A 23,391-nucleotide genomic window follows, 5' to 3' on the forward strand; every position below is an offset into this window, starting at 1 on the left:
TGGAAACCATGTATTTGTTGTATTTGATACCATTCCACTGATTCCGCTCCAGCCATTACCACAAGCCCGTCCTCCCCAATTAAGGTGGCGCCAACCTCCTGTGGTGCAGGGGTACTGGAGTGGCTGGATGTCCTTTGCATGGTGGACCATTCTTGATACACACGGGAAACTGTTGAGTGTGAAAAACCTTGCAGCGTTCCAGTTCTTTACTAAAACCGGTGCGCCTGGCACCTACTATCATACCCCGTTCAAAAGCACTTCGTTTTTGTCTTGCCCATTCACCCTGTGAATGGCACACACAATCCATGTTTCAATTGTCTCAAGGCTTAAAAATCTTTTTTTAAGCTGTCTCCTCCCCTTCATCTACACTGATTGAAGTGGATTTAACAAGTGACATCCATATGGGATCATAGCTTTCACCTGGATTCACCTGGTCAGTCTGTCATGGAAAGAGCAGGTGTTCTTAATGCTTTGTACACTGTGTTTACATGTAAACAGGAGTAATAGTGGATAAATAGATACTAATGGTAATGACAATCAATGGACAGCAGTGTAATGGAGTAATACATCTAATCAATAATCCTTTTAGCAGCAGCATGGGTTGTGTCTGAGTGAGTAGAGACATGTGGATGGGCCTAGAGTCAGTGTGGATAGTCTGTGGGAGAGGGAGAGCAGTAGCTTAGCCATAACAGTCTTATGGCCAGGGGAAGCTGTGTAGAAGTCTGTTTGTTCAGCCTTGATGCACCAGTGTCGCCTGCCAGATGAGAGCATGGAGAACAGTCCTGTCTTCAGGCCTTTCTCAGACACCGCCTGGCATGTAGGTATATCCCGGATCAACCTGGTCTCAGAGCATTTCGTATTATTCTGTACGTAAAACCGAGATACTATTTAGTATGATATGTTACGTTTCGTATGGTATGTATCGTGAATTAATCGTGAATAATGAGTGAGAAAGTTAGACGCACAAATATCGTACCCCCAAGACATGCTAACCTCTCACCATTACAATAACAGGGGAGGTTAGCATTTTTTTTGGGGTATGATATTTATGCCTCTAACTTTCTCAATCATCATTATTCCTGATTCATTCAGGATTATCCGTAACATTCTATTCTCATTTACAATAAAAGTGACTCCAAAATGACACAATACAATATATACCATTCATTTCTATTGGGCAAAAAATAATCTGAAACACAACCAAAACAAACAGCAAATGCATCCAACACATTTGTAGAGTCACAAGCTTGACGTAATGATTGTGTGATATGAATATGGGTCCAAATAACTTTTTACTACTTTAATACAAGTGAATTTGTCCCAATACTTTTGGTCCCCTAAAATGGAGGGGGGGGGGGGGGGGGGGCTTTGTTAAACGGTTCACCTGATATGGATGAAAATACCCTCAAATTAAAGCTGCCCTCAAATCCAGAATACCCTCAAATCGATTAGTTACCGGAGTGTAACTCCAGTTCTATGAGTGGAACGGAGCCCCATAGGGGAGCTCTGCTCCTAATGGTTTACCCTCTGCCCTAAGGCAGCAGCAGCCTGAGACAAAATTATGCACACACCTACAGCCAATAGGAGTACAGGTGTCCCTATAAGAGGGGGTGCCTCCTCTCAATCAGCCTCCCGAGATATTTTTCTTCAGCGAGACTAGAGAGGGTCGGCAGGGCCTTAAGTCCTATGGGGCTCCGCTCCACTCATAGAACTGGAGTTACACTCCGGTAACTAATCGTTCTATATCGTGGAGCTCCGCCCCATAGGGGAGCTCTGCTCCTAATAGTTTAAGGCGGAGCGTAGCGCTCCAAAATGTACTCCCTGCCGAGCCTAACACTTCCCATCGAAACGAGAAAGTCAAGCCTAGCAATGGCTGCAACCGAGTCCCGCAGTACTGCAACTAAAAACCCATACGGGCGTCACAATATACCGCGTCATCGGTTAAAAAACCCGCCCCACCTAGTCCAATGGCAATGCCAATGACTAGTGGGCAGATCACCAGAATAGAAGCCATACTAATCTGTACTAGCAGATAGATGTGCCTCAATATCCTGTGAAAACACTACCGACCACTAATGGAATGACATCAAGTGTCACTCTACATTATGAACGCGGTAGACCGCCTCACTCACTCAATGGAATCCCAGAGATTAGTGGGCAGGAACAAAAACATGAGTCATACTAACTGAACAAGCAGATAGATGACCTCATATTCTGTTAATCAACGCATGCCTCTACTGTACTGATCCTGTCAGTCAGGATTCATGTCACAAAATATGTTTTCTTATCCAAAGCGGACCTGATGGAAACCCAGTCCATAGTCCTGCTTTTCCCTCTCTTCCTAGCTCCAGATCTCCCTTCAGCTATGCTGAGTACAGACCGAGCCAAAGAGTTAGAAAACAAATCTGTCAAAAACACGTCTTCCTAACCAAAGCGGACCTGATGGAAACCTGTGTCCCACAGTCCTGCTTCTCCTCTCTTTCTTGCTCAAGATCTCCCCTCAGCCACGCTGAGTACAGATCGAGCCAGAGAGTTAGAAGACATATCTAAGAGATAGAAACTGATAAATGGAGACGGCGTCGACCAGGATGCTGCTCTACAGATATCCTCTACTCCTGTTCCTCTAAAAAGGGCAGTAGAAGCCGCTACTCCACGAGTGGAGTGAGCTCTGATACCCTGAGGCAATTGCCGCCCTGCTACCTCATAAGCTGTCTCAATGCCTTCACAAAGCCAGTGAGACAGCCTCTGTTTTGAAAGTGGTCTACCTAGTGCAGCCGCACCGTGACACACAAACAACTGAGGCGATGACCTAATCGCTGCTGTGCGCTCGACGTAACACGCCAAAGCGCGTACCGGGCACAGGCGATGGAGCTTCTCCTCACTCCTCTCTCTATGAGGAGGAGGAGAAAAAGCCCACAGCTCCACGGTCTGTGACCTATATGAACTCTTAATAACCTTAGGCACAAATGCCGGGTTAGGACGTAACACTGCTCTGGTCACCATTGATGGCCAGGCAGTCAGGTCTCGTCGAAAGAGCACACAAATCACTGACCCGCTTAGCTGTAGTCAAAGCGAGCAACAGTGCTGTCTTGATAGACAGCATCTTGAGGGGTATTTGATTCAATGGCTCGAACAGCGACTTACATAGCGCTTCGAGTACCAAAGCCAAATCCCACTGAGGAAGCGTGACTCTAGGTGTTGGCCTAAGTCGCCGCGTTCCTAATAGGAAGCGTTTCACTAGAGGGTGACTAAAGACATTGTCTCTGCCAAAACCCTCATGACAAGCTGAAATCGCTGCTGCAAACACTCTAATCGTGGCAGGCGATTTTTGCTTATCAAACATGAGCTGCAGAAAAGAGAGAATACTCTCCACCTGACAGCTCATGGGGTCCACACCTTGTGTGACACACCATCGTGAAAACACGTTCCATCTACTGGCATACATCTTAGAAGTGGAACTGGCACGTGAACCCTGTATGGTCCTGATCACTGCATCAGATAACCCACGGCGCTCTAGCCTGTCCCTCTCAGCAGCCAGGCCTTCAGTAGTTGGCCGATTATGGGCAATTTCCCTATCGTGCCAGCCGCCTGAGACAACGCGTCCCGTCGATGTGGAATTGGCCAAGGTGGCGCAATCAACATCTGACTCATCTCCGCAAACCACGGAGCCCCCGGGCGATCGGGCGCTATCAGTATCACTGACAGCCCCCCTGACCTCACCCTGGCTAGCAGTGGGAGAATGCAGGACAGCGGAGGAAATGCATACAGGAGAACTCTCGGCCACGGTTGGTGCGCAAAGGCGTCCCTTCCCAGTGGCGGTTCGTCCTGTTCCCTCAGAGAGAACCACAGAGGACATTGCGCGTTCACGCATGACGCGAATAGGTCCACCTCGGCTCTCCCGAATTGTTCCCAAATCTGGAGAACAATGTCTGGATGCAGACACCACTCGTCGTCTCGAGGACCCCCTCTTGACATGAGGTCTGCTCCTACGTTCAAGTAGCCCGGAATGTGTGCTGCTCTCAATGAGCGAAGGTGCTCGTGAGCCCACAGCCACAATTCCTCTGCCGCCCGATGGAGAGCAGGAGACCTGACTCCACCCTGGCGATTTATGTGGGCTACTGTGGTCCGGTTGTCTGACCAGACCAGCACATCGCGACCCCGAAGGGTAGACGCGAAGTGGGTCAGAACCAGTCGAACCGTTTCCAACTCCAGGAGGTTGATGTGACGACCTGATTGAGGCCAGACACCTCCTATCGCTTGTGTCTGACATGTCCCTCCCCATCCCGTCAGGGACGCATCCGTGAATACTGGGATGTGAGAGGACACCTTTCCTATCGGGACTCCGTGCGTGAGAACGCGCGAGTTTCTCCAATAGTTTAGGTCTGCACTGAGCGAGAGGGGAACCACCACCAACCGATGACGTTGACGCAATGGGTCTAGTCTTAGTTGGGCGAACCATCGCTGCGTCCTGCGCATGTGCAGGAGTCCCAGCGGAACCACAGAGTGGGCTGACGACATGAGACCCAAAAGTGACATGATCGACAGCGCCGTCACCGTGTGATTCGGACGACACTTCCTTAGGGCTAGCAACAAGGCTACCCTTCGGGGGTCCGAAATTCGAGCCCTCATCCTCACAGTGTCTAGCTGTATCCCCAGGTAGACAATCTGATGAGTGGGCCAGGGCGCGCTCTTTTTCCAATTCACAGCGAACCCCAGACTTGTGAGATGCATCACTGTCTGTGTTGTGTGAGTGATCGCCAGCTCTGCTGACGGGGCGAGAACCAGTAGGTCGTCCAGGTAGGCTAGTAGCCGTATTCCCTGACGACGCAACGGTTCCAATGCCGCCTCCACACACTTGGAAAATGTGCGAGGTGCCAGGGCGTACCCAAATGGCATCCTCGTGTATTCGTACGCCACCCCTTGAAAGGCGAACCGCAGAAACTTCCTGTGACGCGGCTGAACCGGCACATGAAAGTACGCGTCCTTTAGGTCTATGCTCGTACAAAAGTCCCCTCTCTGGACACATTCCAGCAGACGTTTTGTCGTTAGCATTCGGAAGGGCCGTTTGGTTATGCTCTCGTTGAGAATGAGTAAATCCAAAAATCGGCCTCACTCCCCCCGTCTTTTTGGGCACTAGGAAATAAGGCGTATATAGCCCTTTGTTCCTTTGCTCCCGGGGAACTACTGTCACCGCCTCCTTCGCCAAAAGTTCCGTAATCTCTGTCATCAGAGCGGCCACTTTGTCTGGCGTTTTCATCACCGTCTCCACCACTCCCCTGAACGGGGGTGGGGTCCGGTGGAATTGGAGAGCATAACCCTTCTGCAACGTCTGTTCTAGCCAGCGTGAGAGGGTGCAGCTTCTTCGCCACTGCCAGCAATGCAGAGAAAGTGGCTGGGCGCGAAGCTGTGGTGCATCCAGTAGGAAGGACCTGTATTCCTCTATGGCCCTTACCGCCACTGTTCCCCAACATTGAAGTGGTGGAACAGCCCAAGGTGGGCCTCCCGTGAAAGGGAGAGGAAATGCGTTCTGAGAAAGAAAGAGGAGTAGGGACGTCGGTTAAACCCGTAACCGTCGTATTCCTGCCCTCCTTGAACGCATCGTGGGTCTGAATTGCGCTGACCGAGGCCACAGCCTGCGGCAGGGCACCATCCCCAGCAAGCGATTGCGTCATCTTAGGTGACTGCAATTCGCTATCAGAGCCCTTCACTACAGTACTCATAGAAGTCTGTAGTATGAGGTCTCTATGAGGTAAAACAAGGCGGCGCCTTGATACCTTCTTAACTTTCACCTTCTGTGTGTGTTCAACTCTGCACCCCTGGTGGGTTGATTCACGCTCAGTGTGGTGAGTACTGGCTCGTTCTGTCAGGGGAGCTGATACTTTGGTTATACCCATAACGCTAGTAATCCTGCCCTCCGTGAACGTAGCATGGGTCTGAATCGCATTAACCGAGACCTTGGTCTGCGATAATGCGCCGTCCCCAGATAGCTGCTGTGTTACAATGCCTGGGGGCGCCGATACTCTGGGCACCTTGGTGACCGCGGTAATCGGGCACTCCGTGAACGCAGCATGGGTCTGGCTCGTACTAGTGGAGACCTTAGTCTGTACTAGTGCGCCATCCCCAAATAGCGGCTGCGTCCTCATGTCAGAATCTGACCGGGACTGCTGCCTTCTATGTAAAGCACTTCTTATACGTGAAGTGTGATGTGACGACCTGATTGAGGTCTTCTGGATACCTACTCTTAGTGCCTGTTCAGCAACGCACCCTCGGTGGGCTGAACGGCTCTTAGAGTGGTAAGGAAGAGAGGGTGAGATTTGAACGCTCTCGGACGTATTATGGAAAAGAGGCTCTTTTTTGACAAAGTCAGGTGGAGCCAACTCTTTATTAAACACATCAACAAAAGCATTTACATCAGCACCCGTCCCTTCAACCGAAGGGTGGGGGGGAACAGTGGGCACGTTCGACACCATCGATGCGTCCTCCATCCTCTCCCCCGCGTCCCGTCCCGTCACGTACGCCTCCTCTTGCCTCCCTTGGAGGGCCAGGTCGGCATCCTCGTCACCTCCCTCGCCGGCTGTAGTGGGGCTACCGTAGCTGCTGGGAGGGCCGAGCCCGCTCCCTTGCTGCTCGTGGCCGCCGGATGACGCCGATTACGACGCCTCGTCGTAGACCCCGGTCTACTTAGAGGGTCGGAGGTAGATGGCCTTTGGGGAGGAGGGGGGCCGAGTCGTCCTGCCAACGGCAGGTGCTTGGCCAACTGCTTCTTCTCCTCCTTCTCCTCCTCCAACTTCGAAAAACGCTCCGTCGCCTCTTTGACTGCGACCCCAAAGAGGCCGTCGTCAGAGAGGGGGGCGTTCAAGAGAGACGTCCCGTCTGCCTCTTTCATGGAAGTCAAAGACAACCAGAGGTGTCGTTCCCCGACCACCGAAGTGGCCATGGATCTCCCCGCGCAGACTGCGGACGCCTGTGTAAGGTGGAGTATGGCGCCAGAAATTCTGGACGCCTCCTCCACCTCCTCCGGTGCCATCTCTGTCTTACCCGTGGTTAAACGGGACAGAGAGGCCGCCAAGAGGGCAATGTTGTTAGCTGCTGCTACAGCTTGGGCTCCCAACCCAAAAGACTTATTTAACAGCGACGCTGTGAGTCGGTCCTTCTGGGATGGCAACGTGGCCTTCTTGGAAGAGGGCCAAGGGCTCGAACCCGGTACGAGATACGCCGCCATGGCGCTCTCTAACCTGGGGATTCCCTGACCCTGAAGCCTTCCTTCCACTCTCGTGAATGGGAGATACGCTTTTACAGGCGAACGCGCCGCTAAAGGTGCCTCCCACGAGCCTCCAACGTACCTAGCCAAAGAAGGCATGGCAGGAGCCACTGGCTCTGCCGCCTTCCTTGGCCTGGAATAAGGACCGCCCTCCATCATATCAACCTCCGGTGCGGAGGGAAGAGGGGGCAGCTTTATTGCCAGCCGTTGAGCAGCTCTCTCAATGAGACCCGGAAAATCCGCTCTCAGAGAGCCTGCAGCGAAAGAGAGAGCTTCTGATCTCTCAGAGCTCGTATCCCCTTCGCTATAGGGACTACAAGCCCTCTCGCTCTCCAAAGGAAAGGGGGGCTTGAAAGTATGAGGGACGGGGTCCGACTGTTCCATTGGAATGCCAGACCCTTCCTCAAAATCCCTATCTTCCCCCGAGTCTGCGCCGTCGGACGACGCCTCTGAAGCAGAGGCTAGTATCGACAACACATCCTCAAGGGGGAAGTCCTCCCTGAAAAACGCCCAACGCTGCTTCCTCTCCTTTATAGAAGGAGGGCGCAGGAGGCGCAATTCGGGGGACTGCAGACGCCTTCCTTGGCATGCTGGGATCCCAAACACACGAAACATAAGTCGTGGTGGTCACCGGCCGCCATGGAAGTGCATCTGCACTGAGCTCTGAAAAGAGCTTTTGGGGGTGGAAAATCTCCCGGTGTGCTCATTTAGACGACGTTGATGACTGGAATATCAACGGCGTTTTCGTCCTGAGTCTTCGTGCTTCGTCTCTTCTTGGCTCTTCAGTCTAGTCATCCAGTCGCTGAAGAAAAAGGGAGGCTGATTGAGGGGAGGCACCCCCTGTACTCCTATTGGCTGTAGGTGTGTGCATAATTTTGTCTCAGGCTGCTGCTGCCTTAGGGCAGAGGGTAAACCATTAGGAGCAGAGCTCCCCTATGGGGCGAAGCTCCACGATATAGAACCAAAGTGCTGGAGTACAGAACCAAAACAAAAACAAAAAATTTCAGTCCCAATACTTTTGGAGCTCACATGACTCACTACCATTGCAAAGGTGAGACACAAATAGGAAATAAGACAGCTGCTGTGAGGGACTTTATTCACAATATTGCAAGAAAAGTACTGTATGTCCTATATCAAACCAAACACTTGAGTTATGTGATGTGATGTGAGGTGACTTACAGCCACCCCAGTCAAGACTGGGTTCACGATCAAACCTCGCACACAGGCACCAGAAGTAGAGAACTAAACAATAACAGAAGATTCCAAACCACATTCAAATATGCCAAAAGTTTGCATTCACTTTTTTCTCCTTTTGCCAAGCTAATCGCTAATCAATTATTTACAAGTACAGTAAGGTCAGACCCTTGTTTATAAACAAGTGCATAAAAAAAAAAAAAATACGAAATTGTGTCAAAAAGAAATGCAGAGAAATGTAACCTAAATTGTTAATTCCTCTGTTCGGTCACAGCCTAGGCAGCAGTATATACTAATAATTAATTGTTGGCCCATTCTCTGTACAATCAATACATCCTATTGACACTTGATAATCGGGGAGCACAGTTTCTTTTTCAAACCCCTCTAAAAATGGATTGGACCAGGATCGTTACGCTACAGTACAATTTGAGGTTTTATGAGAAAACACTTGGAATGACAAATTCTTAGGGAAGTAAATAAAATTCAAATAAAACTGAGTAAGAAATAAAAACCTTGCCGAAATATAATGAGCAATCCTTGATAAATGTGACCTGTACTAGTGGCAAGTGCTTAAAATAACATTTTAGGGCAATTATTTATGCCCACAATGGTTTTGTGTTTATGACATCTGTTCCTTCATGTTTGCCTAGAATAAGCATAGACGAGATCTCTTCGTCTCACCAAAACCAAACCATTTTGGTATTGTTTAAGTTTGAAATTGAAAAAAGGAACCTAGTGGTGAAGATAAAGGATAACAAAAACAAGGAAACAGCGAGAAAGATAGGGGTGGGGAGGACATCAGAGGGCCAGAAGTGGCTTGCGGAGGCCTTTGGGTAGAGGCAGCAGACGTGGCTCTCCCTTCGGGGCCCGTCAGTCCTGCTTGGTGCCTCCCAGGGCCCGTAGGCGCTCCAGAAGGGGAGGGTGGGAGTAGTGCCACATGGAGAAGAGCCAGTCGGCCACAGGGAAGCCCAGGTTGTCTTTGTTGAGCTTGATGAGGGCGGAGTAGAGCTCTGAGGCTCGGCCCATGCCCCGTGCAAAGGCATCCGCCTGGAACTCAAACCTGCGGCTCAGGACCGTCAGACAGAAGGACAGGACCTGGAGGTAAGAAGGGGAAACAATTTCAGTTTTCCTCAGTGAAGTGTCAGAGGTACTCTTAGCATCCCGTCCTCATTTTAACAACCTTTTCTGTTTAAAGCCGACTTAAAGGAGACCACCTGCTCTGATTCTCTGCACATATCAGAACTGCTGATTCCAGACTCTTATTATACTGCTAAATGTATACACTTCACCCCCCATCCCCAAAACACGTGTAAATATTGTACTATAAATAGTGCCTTCCTGTATTATACTTATACTCAAACATTTTTTCTATTCTACTGCCATTTACTTTAAGTTCGTATTCTTCTTTATTTACTATTTCTTTTTGTTGTTGCATTATCGAGAAGGAACCTGCAAGTAAGCATTTTGTTGTACGATGTATACCATGTACATACAGTACAACTAATAAAACTTCAACTTTGCTTTTTTACAACCAAATCTCTATTTCTTATGTAAATGTCATGTTTTTTTATAAACTTACCCCAACCAGCGGTTCACTTCCTCATCCTTGTTGTGCAGTACGGGACTCGGAAAGAGCATGAACAAATGCTCCAAAACCATCAAAATTAGTCCTTTTAGAAATGGAAATGTTCTCAGTATAGTGATGCAGGTCTTTAGATGTTGTACACATGAAATTGTGTCATTCCAAACTTTATCCATAACGTTATACTCCATTTTTTGCCACTCCAGCTGTTTCCCCTATCCAGCTGTTCCATTCTCTGTATAGCCTGCTGCTAGAATGGATGGAGAGGTATCACTCATGTCGCAAACAAAATGGAATATAACGGTGCGGATAACATTTGGAATGACAATTTCATGTGTACAACATCTAAAGACCTGCATCACTATACTGAGCGCTTTTCCATTTCGAAAAGGTAGTGCTGAGCGATTAACCGAAATGTGTTATTTTCATTGGTTCAATTATTTGAATTCCCGAACTGTGCGATGTAGTAGGGTGTTGTAGTTTCCAACAGACCATTATTCAACATAGTTTAGCGCAGAAAAATGTGGTAATGAACTACAATGACCATAATCCATTGCGCGCCTACTTGTCCTGTCTGTGTTTCTTTTACGCCTGCTACGTAAGAATATGTGATTGAGAGGGATAGAGAGCAGTTGGTTCGCGAGGTCTCTCTACCTGAAAGTACATGATCTAAGTGTTGAGAGTTGGTAATCAGCCATCATAAAAGTATGCCTTACTTCCTTTGAACCACTAAAATTGTGATTTTGTTAGACAGCATAGCCAGCAGCTCTATAGAGATAAGATGACTAAGAAATGTAATATACACAACTGAAATATTTTATTAAAGTAAAGTAATGTGAATAAAGGATGGTTAATAAGTGATAAGCAGTAAATGGGCAGTCACTACCATCATGGGACTTTTATTAATTGTTTTATCTGTGTTGTTACAGCATTCAACCCACACAATGCATAGTGCATAAACCGAAAACAGCAATTCTTTTTTAAATAATCAAACCGAAACGATCTCAAAAAGCACTCGGCATTACTAAAAGGACGTATTTGTGTGTTTTTGGGGCATTTGTAAAAACAAAAATAATTATCTGAGCCTTCCTTACTGCACAACGAGGATGAGGAAGTGAATCGCTTGTTCTCAAAAACAACAGATTCGCTAAAAAGTGTCTCCATCAAAAATAGATTTGGTTGTACATAAAACATTTAATTGTTTTATCCTTTAATAGATACTCTATATTGTAGCTTTAGCTGTATATTTCTTTTGATAATATTTACTACTGTGCCCAAGGTATTTTCGCAACAAACTCTGCACAACACTTGCAGTGCCAACAGCTAAGGCCTACACTAAAGTGTATTAAGATGTTAGATATAAATGCATTGTTTAGGCGATGGAGTCACTCACCTCATTATATGGGGAGAAGATGAACTGGAATATGATCATCAACCCAATCAACGTGGGCTGGCTGTCATAGAAACCAAAGGCCATGAACAGCTCCTTCCGTCCAATTAACACAGCAAAGAGGAAAAAGCACAAGAAGGAGTTCATCTGCAAGGACAGAGGCAGGGGAGATTTTTTTTTTACCATTACATAGGTTTCCATCCAATTGGCGACAGATTTTCATGCGAAAATATTCAACAAATCTGCATAAAGAGAATATCACACTCTCACCAGTGGTGTTTTTCCACCAATTATTATTATTTTTTATTTTATTTAACCTTTATTTAACCAGGTAGGCCAGTTGAGAACAAGTTCTCATTTACAACTGCGACCTGGCCAAGATAAAGCAAAGCAGTGCGATAAAAACAACAACACAGAGTTACATATGGGGTAAAACAAAACAAAGTCAAAAATACAACAGAAAATATATATAGTGTGTGCAAATGTAGTAAGTTATGGAGGTAAGGCAATAAATAGGCCATAGTGCAAAATAATTCCGTATTTAGTATTAACACTGGAGTGATAGATGTGCAGAAGATGATGTGCAAATAGAGATACTGTGGTGCAAATGAGCAAAATAAATAACAATATGGGGATGAGGTAGTTGGGTGGGCTAATTACAGATGGGCTGTGTACAGGTGCAGTGATCGTAAAGCTGCTCTGACAACTGATGCTTAAAGTTAGCGAGGGAGATAAGAGTCTCCAGCTTCAGAGAATTTTGCAGTTCGTTCCAGTCATTGGCAGCAGAGAACTGGAAGGAATGGCGGCCAAAGGAGGTGTTGGCTTTGGGGATGACCAGTGAGATATACCTGCTGGAGCGTATGCTACGGGTGGGTGTTGCTATGGTGACCAATGAGCTAAGATAAGGCGGGGATTTGCCTAGCAGAGATTTATAGATGATGGACTTGTTGCGGATGGACTTGTAGTGCACACAAAATGTAATTTTTCGCTTAAGTTGTTATGTACCTAATAAAAATCTAAAGTTGAATGCGTGTCCATCGCATTTTCAAGTCTACTGATAGTTGTCACAAAAACTGTTGCGTTATATAGCAAATGTGCACACTCTGGTCTAGCCAACAGCTCGCAGATACAATGAGGGTTGGCTGTGAGGGTAGACTAGTCTACGTAATGAGATAATTATGGATAAGTGCGAGAATATTTGTATTTGTCAAATGGCAGTCAAGCATCGATCATCAGGTCACCAGAATAAGACCCTCAATATTTATTGGAAAGGAGCATCAAGATCACCGTTTACTTTCACTACAATTTATTTAATCTGTAGCCTAATAAACTGCATGGTTTCCCGAGTCATAGCGTGACTCCAAGTTTACTTTGTTATGGTTATTATATCATTATTTGCGCATAAAAACGTTTTCACCACCACTTCTCGCATAATTCATTTTACCGACACAAAAATATCCCACCATGTCGAACGAACACATTATCTGTCGGCATTTATACAACTGTACCAAAACTTCCTGTTTCCATCACAGCTGTCGGGATTTTTTTTTTTTTTTTTTTTCAGTATGACTTTACTCGCATAAAAACTGTGGATGGAAACATGGTTATTGACATTTCTACATCAACATGTGAATTTACAGGACCTGCTAGAGAGTGGCCTATGACATGCAAACACATATCAAGGGAATTCCCAAACAAACCTGACTGATGACAATGTTCTTCACAGTGTGGCCCAACTTCCAGTGGCCCAGCTCGTGGCCCAACACGGCCAAGACCTCTGGGTTGTTGCAGCCTTGCTTCTTGTTCTGAAAAGAGTTAGAACATCAATGGCTTGATTTTAAGGAATGATGTATGAAACACTGACTACAAATACTAGTACACCATCTTATAGGTTTCTATGATAGGACCACCTCAACAAATTAGATTCATAACATGAAAGTTGTAGTGTGCTTGCAGCGCTCTAACCAAGATTCCAAAAATATTCTGTCACGCTGAAGGCGTGCTCTGTAATACTGGAGTGCTTTGAAGAAGAAGCTTGCTTCGAAATGCTTCAGCAATAAATATCATTGAAAGAAATCAAGTTGCTGTCCTGAACCTTCTTTCAGTATTTTAGATGAATAACATGTTGACACAGTTCTCTGTGTAAAGGAGTATGTCTGACCTTGGGCTTGGCTTTGGCCTCGGTTGGTGTGTCAGTCTCCTCTGCTGGCACAGTCTCTGGCTCTCCATCCTTGTTGAGGGGGGAGTAGTCCTCCATCAGGGTGTCGAACAACACTATTCGCTTGTTCTTGAAGAACCCATAGAAGTAAGCGTTACTGTGGGAGGAGCGCTTGGAACCTGGAAGAGTAGGTCAAAACAGATCATTACAATTAGGGCTGTCAGAGTAACAAATCAGTTAACCTTTTGAAATTGTAGTGCACAAAATCTTTTTTTTCCATCGTGATTAATCGCATTGTCTGAAAGCATTCAAAATACACTGAAAACATCCCAAATACAGTGAGGGAAAAAAGTATTTGATCCCCTGCTGATTTTGTACGTTTGCCCACTGACAAAAAACTGATCAGTCTATAATTTTAATGGTAGGTTTATTTGAACAGTGAGAGACAGAATAACAACAAAACAATCCAGAAAAACGCATGTCAAAAATGTTATAAATTGATTTGCATTTTAATGAGGGAAATAAGTATTTGACCCCTCTCAATCAGAAAGATTTCTGGCTCCCAGGTGTCTTTTATACAGGTAACGAGCTGAGATTAGGAGCACACTCTTAAAGGGAGGGCTTCTAATCTCAGCTTGTTACCTGTATAAAAGACACCTGTCCACAGAAGCAATCAATCAATCAGATTCCAAACTCTCCACCATGGCCAAGACCAAAGAGCTCTCCAAGGATGTCAGGGACAAGATTGTAGACTTACACAAGGCTGGAATGGGCTACAAGACCATCGCCAAGCAGCTTGGTGAGAAGGTGACAACAGTTGGTGCGATTATTCGCAAATGGAAGAAACACAAAAGAACTGTCAATCTCCCTCGGCCTGGGGCTCCATGCAAGATTTCACCTCGTGGAGTTGCAATGATCATGAGAACGGTGAGGAATCAGCCCAGAACTACACGGGAGGATATTGTCAATGATCTCAAGGCAGCTGGGACCATAGTCACCAAGAAAACAATTGGTAACACACTACGCCGTGAAGGACTGAAATCCTGCAGCGCCCGCAAGGTCACCCTGCTCAAGAAAGCACATATACAGGACCGTCTGAAGTTTGCCAATGAACATCTGAATGATTCAGAGGAGAACTAGGTGAAAGTGTTGTGGTCAGATGAGACCAAAATCGAGCTCTTTGGCATCAACTCAACTCGCGTGTTTGGAGGAGGAGGAATGCTGCCTAAGACCCCAAGAACACCATCCCCACCGTCAAACATGGAGGTGGAAACATTATGCTTTGGGGGTGTTTTTCTGCTAAGGGGACAGGACAACTTCACCGCATCAAAGGGACGATGGACGGGGCCATGTACCGTCAAATCTTGGGTGAGAACTCCTTCCCTCAGCCAGGGCATTGAAAATGGGTCGTGGATGGGTATTCCAGCATGACAATGACCCAAAACACACGGCCAAGGCAACAAAGGAGTGGCTCAAGAAGAAGCACATTAAGGTCCTGGAGTGGCCTTGCCAGTCTCCAGACCTTAATCCCATAGAAAATCTGTGGAGGGAACTGAAGGTTCGAGTTGCCAAACGTCAGCCTCGAAACCTTAATGACTTGGAGAAGATCTGCAAAGAGGAGTGGAACAAAATCCCTCCTGAGATGTGTGCAAACCTGGTGGCCAACTACAAGAAACGTCTGACCTCTGTGATTGCCAACAAGGGTTTTGCCACCAAGTACTAAGTCATGTTTTGCAGAGGGGTCAAATACTTATTTCCCTCATTAAAATGCAAATCAATTTATAACATTTGTGACATGCGTTTTTCTGGATTTTGTTGTTGTTATTCTGTCTCTCACTGTTCAAATAAACCTACCATTAAAAGTATAGACTGATCATGTCTTTGTCAGTGGGCAAACGTACAAAATCAGCAGGGGATCAAATACATTTTTCCCTCACTGTACATAATCTATAAAGCTAAAAACAATGCAATGTAAAAACAAGTTGATATTGAGGTTAAAGAAAGTGTGCTTTCTCAATTTACCTAACCGTTACTTTAGACAAATCAAGATGTCAATATTCTTGTAATGTTTTTTGTATGAAAAATCGTAGATTACAGCTTAATTTGAGCAAATTCGATTACATTGTTTTAGTGCTTGACAGCCCTAATTACAATACAACTTTATGTCCATATATGTTACAGCGAAAATGTGTCGTCGTCCCCCCCCACTTATGCCTTGGTCTCCTCAGCGCCCATTATAACTTGGTCTCCTCTGATGATAAACAATTATAGATACAGTGGAAGCTGTCACATCTTTTGGACAAAACTAGTTGTTGAATTCATGTATTGTGCCTTACCTTCTACTACATAGACCTTAGTGAGGGGGAAACTGATAGACTTGGACATGCTCTCAATCTCTTCCTTCAGCTCGCCCTCTGGCAAAGGGGTGAACTTGTCAAATAGGGGAGCAATGTAGTCAGCATAGATGGTCACCAGCACCTAAGAGAGGAAGAATGATCAGAATGAAATACATTAGACTAACTTGACTATAGCTTAACTCATTAAGCATCATTTAACCGCTTGAGCCTATAATACAACTGCTTTTTCAAGGTAGCCGCCACACCGGCGGTCACGAGTCATGACAGCAGTCAAATTCCACTTGACCGTTTAGTCACGGTAACTTGGTTTCTCCAAGCTCTGATGCTCTGATGGTCATTAGGAGCCTACCAAACTTGCTAACTGCCTGGTACTCAGCACTCTATTGTCCCTCTAATCACTCTGATATCAATGCAAATGTTTTTGAAAATAAAATCAAACACTTAATGAGAGCCCATGAGCTCTTGCTGCGCAACATTTCTATAGGCTCTGCAATTGCATGAGAAAACATAGTTTTGATGGCCTCTATTAAAAAGAGGAGGATCCCATCAGCTTTCTATAGGCTAGGCCTACTATATTTATTTATCAACTTTCCTAATAGTAAGCACATTGCTTCGCTTTACAACAGGAGTATAGCCTACCTGGCTGGCATGAAAACGAACCATGGGAAAAGCGTCCTACATTCGCTATTTAAGTGCAATAGATTTCATGTATTTTATTTCCCCCATGCACCTGTTCCGAGACAGGTGCATGATAATGGTCAATTCTAAATCCAAACTAATTTCACAAATATATTATTTAGTATATGTAAAGACAACATTCAATTAAGAATAGTGTGATGGGTGACAATATTAGCTGATCACTTATGAATGATATATTATCACTTGTGAATGATGCCCAGCTTAAGGCAAGAAACAACACATGCCTTTTTTTGGCGACTTTTTCTAATCATAGTCACACACATCATGTAGCCTAGCCCATAGGCCTATATGTATCATAACTAAAGTGGCCAAATAACTTTTAAAATTAAGCACATGAATCCGCTTTACAACCGATGTAGAGCCTAACTGGCATACATAGGCGGCACGTGAGTTTCAAGTTTGGGGAAGATCATTTTCACCATAAAAATGCACCTTTATAATAAAGCATTACATGCATAATCGCATTTGCGGTCACTTTTGAGAACAGTGTTTTCCCGCTATTTGATTGCATTTTGGAACAGTCGCTGTGTGTGCATTGCTGTGAAGAAATTGTTGATCAAATAGTTTATCAACATTTTAAGCTAAACGTTCTGATCCAGTTGCATCAGCTTCATTGCTTTTTAAAAAAAAAATGTTTTATGCGAGTGGTTGTATTAATTTGGGATCTATAGCATCCCACAACTGTCCCAGAGTATGTTTGGAATATTTATTAGAATAGGTAAACTTTTGTATTATGGGGGATAGTAGATTGACATAGGCTAGTGCAGGGATCATCAACTAGATGCAGGCGCGGGCCGATTTGTACTTGAGTGGATGGTCGGGGGGCCGGAACATAATTACAAATAATTTGTAGACTGCAAATTGACCGCAAGAAGGCCAAACAGATATAATATTTGACTAAAACATAATTTCAAACCATGCTTATATTTGTATATGATCGTGTGTCTCTATTATGGTGGAAATAATTTACATGGGAACAGATTTCCTAAATTAAAACCACTTGGATTCCTGGTGTTTTGACATTTTTTTTTTACGCCCAACAATGAAAATGCTCAGAAAACATGGGGGGCCAAATAAGGCCCACGGGCCGCCAGTTGGGGAACCGCGGGCTAGTGCTTTTGCTGTTCGTTAAGCCAACTCAGCTTGTTGGCTGACGAAAAGTATGCTAAATGTGGACAGTTCTTCTAACATCTTCAATATGCGCCTCGGAATTCGATACGAGGGACGCGCGCAGTTGCGTCCCCGATGTATTGGTCTTCACTTGTAGCCTACTTCTTAGCTGAGATGTCTGTGAGAAGGACCCGATCACATGATGGGCATTGGCTAATAAGAATTGAGATATCTGAGAGAGCCATAATGGATTTATTGTGATGGTGTAGGCTATATTAAAATGGATTTAGACTTTTTTTTTTATGTAGATGTTCCAAAGGTCTGCATCAGTAGCTTGTAGGCTATGCATGGAAGCCAGGAGATGCTAAACGTGTTTATGTTAATTAACGGTCAATTACCGTGAGACCGGCAGTTATTTGCTTGACAATCACCAGCTGACAAAATGTAATGACCGCCACAGCCCTAGGTAAAATGACTAACCAGAGAGACCCCCAGTGTGAAGAGCCAGGCGTAGATGAAGAAGAAGTCTCCACCAATCTTGATGATGTAGAGGAGCAGTGAGGTCACTGGCAATAAGATACACTGGGTCACAATAAACTTCTTCACAGCATCCTTCAGGAAGAACCCCAGCGTCTGGAAGGAGAACCATAGACGCCAACAAAAAGCATAGAGACTGGGTGTTTAAAACCATGCCAGTGAAAAAGTGTAATTGATTCAAACTACGAAACGTCTGTCTGTATAATAAGGATGTCGCCAGAGAGTTTGGACAATGTACCTGCTGGTTGAAGCCATGCTTCTCCTCAATGACAAAGGTGTTGTAGATACTCCAGGGAAGGCCAGTGAAGGCACTGAACAGAGTCGCAAGCATCAGAAACGAAAGAGACTGGAAGATCTAAAAGAAAAAGAACCATTGAAATATATGGAATGATTCAAGAAAATAAACATTTGTAATATATAATTTTAACCGTGGAGCATGCACACACTTCATACTCTGGACCCAATCCAAAACGAGCAGTCACAGTCCCAGCAACTTTCCAAAGAAAAGGGATTCCACCAAGGAGCAGGATCAGCTATAAGACAACACAACAGTGTTAAAAACACACAAGTCCCTCTGTGTGGTGATACGCTCTGTAAGCAGATAAATAGGAGGCAGCTACGTTCTAATATAACAAAGTAGGTCCTAACAAACCAATGGATCTTTTAGTTGTACCCACCGTCCCCTCAGTTTCTGAATACAGTCCAGACCAGAAACTGAAGTTGCTCTTGTCCAGTTGATAAAGACGTGACTTCTCAAAGGTGTCCGTGTCCATGATCTTCCCCAACTCTTGTGGCACGTGCATGGTCGACCTGTATATCCTCCGCTGTGTGGTTAGAAGACAACTTATCCATATTATTTTTCCATTCATATAGCTCATCCAAAAGGCAATTTCCATGTTACAGAATGACTCGTGGGGTCTCAAGTTGCAGTACAAAGATGAGATAGCCTCTACAAATCCAAGTGTGGATTGGACAAGCCTCCACTCCAGTCTCTAGCTTTTAGATAAAACAATTCCAAACAGTCCTTTACATGCCAGAATGTTGACTAAACTGCAATTGAACTTACTCTGCCAATTGTCAGTGTGGTTGGTCCTTCAGCTGGTCGAAATTTGAGAAATATCAACAGGAAAGTATTATTAAACCGACTCAAATACGCAGGTCTCTGTGGCTATCACGATTTACTTGCTCATCAACGAAGGCACGTGCACAAGACAGAAGGAAGTACATGCAAGCAAATTCTTGCAGGCACTTAACTACAATATTTTGCTAATATAATAGGTGATAGATATTTGGCAGTACCGGCGCTCTAAAAAGTTGGGTAAATAATACTTTCCTGTGGATATTTTGTCTCAAATTTCAACCAGCTGAAGGACCAACTGCACAGACAACCCGTAGAGTAGCTAAATTCAAATGTAATTGTATTCATCATTCTGGCTAGCAGTGCTTTGTTTCAGACTGTATATCAACAATTGGTATCACAGTCTGATTTATTAGGCAATCCCGAAGACAGCTTCGTTCTTGGCAAAATATTGAGACTGGCAAACACAGATTTTCATGCGAATATTCCAAAAAACACAACGAAAATATGCACATTTTCCCACCAGTAGTGTTTCCACCAAAATGACTTGTTGTGGATAAAAATCACTTCGTGTTGATTTTTTCGCTTACGTTTTCATATACCGAATAAAAATCTAAAGTTCAATGTGTTTCCATCGCATTTTCAACTCTACCGATAGTTGTGTCACAAAAACTGTGTTAAATAGCAAATGTGCCTACTCTGGTCTTGGCACATGCACTCTAGCCAACAGCTCGCAGATACAGTGCGGGTAGTCTAGTCTACATGATTAGATTATTATGGATAGCCTAAGAGCGAGAATATTTGTATTTGTCAAACGGAAGTCAAGCATCGATTATCATGTCACTAAAATAAGGCCCTAGATATTTATTGAAAAAGAGCATCAAGATCACCGTGCACTTTCACCACCCTGTGAAGTTCATAACTTATTTAATCTGTAGCCTAATAAACTGCATGCTTTCCCGAGTCGTAGTGGGAGGACCACACACCATATCATTGCGTGACTCCAAGTTATTTCGATATGGTTATGATATCAAAGTTATTTCGATATGGTTATGATATCAATATTTCCGCATAAAGGTGTTTCCACCTCTATTTCTCACATAATAGATTTTAGACACAAAAAGACCCCACCATGTCGAAGAAACAAATGATCTGTCAGAAATTTAAAAATAGTACCGAAACTTCCCGTTTCCAGCACAGCTGGCCTGATTTTTTTTTATATGGTATGACTTTACTCATAAAAACTGTGGACAGAAACGTGGTTATTTAAACAATATAAATGAAACTGAGTCAGCATGCTGCTATCTAGCTCTCGAAAACCCTTCTCAGTGTGTTGGGTTTTCAGCCATTACATTCGCCCACATTTGGCTCCTTGTAAACTACAACTCCGACACTGTAGTAGTTTTGCACAGATCCATACACTGTGTCTCCAGATGACAAACTACACTTCCTCCCCAGTTATCTTACACACAGCGGTGTTCAGAGCATGCTAGATAGCTAATTGGCAATGGTGGCGGCCTGTGTTCCACAATCAAGTGCTGTAACATGGAGATATGGCAGTGTGGGAACACTAACCCTAAAAAAAACCTAGTTAGTAATATACCTTTTTTTATTTATTTAAGTATTTATGGCTGATATCAAAGACACGTTCCTCATGTTTCCAAAACAGTTCCGAGCAAAGCAATGCGTGTTAATGTTTAGAACAAGCGTCGGGGCTCTTAACAAACATCCCCGGTCAGAAGGTACTATTGTCAAGAGGCGCTAAAGTAGTTAGCTAGTAGCGTCTATGAATGGGCAGCGGCTAGCTAGCCAGCTGTGAAATGCAGTAATGGTAGCCTTGTGCGGTATAGACAGAGAGACAGTTACAAAACAAAGTAAACAATTACCTGTCTGTACGCAAGGTAGGCCTCCCATAGATAAACCGTCCACGAGAACACCAGAACAGCATAAAATATCTTATTTTCAATTGGTAGGTCAAGTATCGTTTCCATCTTTATTCTGGCCTGTCTCTATTTGAAGTTACCAAGGTAGCTAGTTTGACTGCCGCCCGTTGTTCACACGCCTTCCGGTCTTTATTCAGAAGATAATACTTTTTATATTTAAATAACTTAGTTATGTTTATATACGCAGTTTAAATTGACTAGCATTCACCAAACCACTCAAAATGATGGCTAGCTCATTCGCTTCCAAATTCCATTCATTCATGCAATGGTATGCTCAGTGCAGCAGTTCATTTTGTTCCCCGTAAAACAAATGGTTGCAATAACTAGTTCCATGCTTATAGTGAGCAATAGTAATAGCAAAGATTTCTATAACTAAACCAAGATAGACCACAGCCTGTCGTTTTAAATGTGAACAAAGAGTAAATGTGGGCAGAACAAGCAAGGAGGTTGGCAGAGCCAAGCACGAGCTAGTGAGATCATATTGGCTCGTTCTATAATATATTTGCATATTTGCGTTAGGGAACGCCTACTGTGTGCCCCTGTGCAATAACTAAATTCGCCCATTTTTAGATTTTACATTTTAGTCATTTAGCAGACGCTCTTATCCAGAGCGACTTACAGTTAGTGAATACATATATATATTTTTTAAATACTGGCCCCTCGTGGGAATCGAACCCACAACCCTGGCGTTGCAAACGCCATGCTCTATCAACTGAGCTACATCCCTGCCGGCCATTCCCTCCCGTCTCCCGGTCGCGGCCGGCTGCGACAGAGCCTGGATTCGAACCAGGATCTCTAGTGGCACAGTTAGCACTGCGATGCAGTGCCTTAGACCACTGCGCCACTCAGGAGACCACTGCGCCCTTGCCACTGCGCCCTTGCACTCCTTCTAAACAAAACAATTTATTTTAAACTTTGGCAAAGGGTAAAATCGACCACTGCGCCCTTTCACTCCTTCTAAACAAAACAATTTATTTTAAACTTTGGCAAAGGGTAAAATCTACAAAACTTAGTCCACTCTGTTCCACTCATATTCTAGTTTTGGGAAAGGCAAACTGTACTGAGATCAAATGTTTCATCGATGAGAACATTTGCATAATGTTGGCCAAAATCAATCTCGCTCCATCTTCTCCCACTGCAGGCCACTGGGCTTCCTCTCATCACCATATGTGGTAGTGAGTAGAAACGCAAAACGGATGATTCACACTTATACATCTGGTGAAATATCTGCCACATTGTTCTATCTGTGCTACAAGTGTAGGTAGCTGCGTCCTGGACCAAGTATGTCTCGGAGTAGTGGGTGTGTCGAAAGGAGTGCGTGTGTCAAAAGCACTCTGCTATAGGTTAGACGCTCTTGATTGAACGGTGTTGTCTATGCCATTAAAAGTGTTCCCATTTGTCAATTCCAGACCGTTCTCTACCTGATGTTGCAAAGACTTCTGACAAGAAGGGGGTAGCTGCAGCTCAATATGGCGACCAGAGTATGGGTGAGTGGGTGTGTCGAAGGGCAAGTAGTGGGCGTGTGGAAAGGAGTGGGTTTGTCGACAGCGCTCTGCTATAGGTTAGGGTTAGGTGGTTTTGATTGAGCGTTGTTTTTTTTTCTACCATTTCTTACCACGGAACTACACAACCATACCGCAAGTGTTTGGACTTCTGTTTTGAAGCCAGAGGATGAGTCTGAGTCATATTTCATTGTTAGTTTTACACAAATAATTGTACATTCTCAGTTATAAAACTGACAATTGTTTATTTTTTGACTAAAAAGTACTCATGATGGCTGGGTGTTGCTTCATGTGTTGTATGCGTGTGCTTATTGTGACTGTTACCAGGTAGATACAGTGGGGGGAAAAAGTATTTAGTCAGCCACCAATTGTGCAAGTTCTACCACTTAGAAAGATGAGAGAGGCCTGTAATTTTCATCATAGGTACACGCAGGGGCGGTGTGTTCATTAGGGCGATATGGGCGACGCACTGCCAAACGGGAAAAGGAAGGGATTTTTTTTCTAATCAATTATATCACGGCAACAGTAGTTATCAGTGTTCTAATCTAGACGTCTGATCTGCCACTAAATGTCCAATCAG

At 44.7% G+C, this 23,391-nt stretch overlaps 1 protein-coding gene across 1 annotated transcript; it reads right to left on the bottom strand.

The window, feature by feature from the left end:
- Positions 1 to 8,326: 8,326 nt before the first annotated feature.
- Positions 8,327 to 21,593, bottom strand: LOC311102788 (CAAX prenyl protease 1 homolog). Its single transcript, XM_084144202.1, has 10 exons — positions 21,253 to 21,593; positions 18,966 to 19,112; positions 18,735 to 18,821; positions 18,527 to 18,643; positions 18,232 to 18,384; positions 15,922 to 16,063; positions 13,589 to 13,764; positions 13,128 to 13,232; positions 11,431 to 11,574; positions 8,327 to 9,550 (listed from the first exon to the last, which is right to left on the bottom strand). Exons 1-10 carry the CDS (start codon positions 21,355 to 21,357, stop codon positions 9,326 to 9,328), a joined length of 1,401 nt encoding a protein of 466 aa, XP_084000328.1. The 5' UTR covers positions 21,358 to 21,593; the 3' UTR covers positions 8,327 to 9,325.
- Between the last annotated feature and the right edge of the window lie 1,798 nt (positions 21,594 to 23,391).

This window comes from Coregonus lavaretus (assembly GCF_964263955.1).
Source record: "Coregonus lavaretus genome assembly, chromosome: 27".
In the NCBI taxonomy this organism is placed as follows: domain Eukaryota; kingdom Metazoa; phylum Chordata; class Actinopteri; order Salmoniformes; family Salmonidae; genus Coregonus; species Coregonus lavaretus.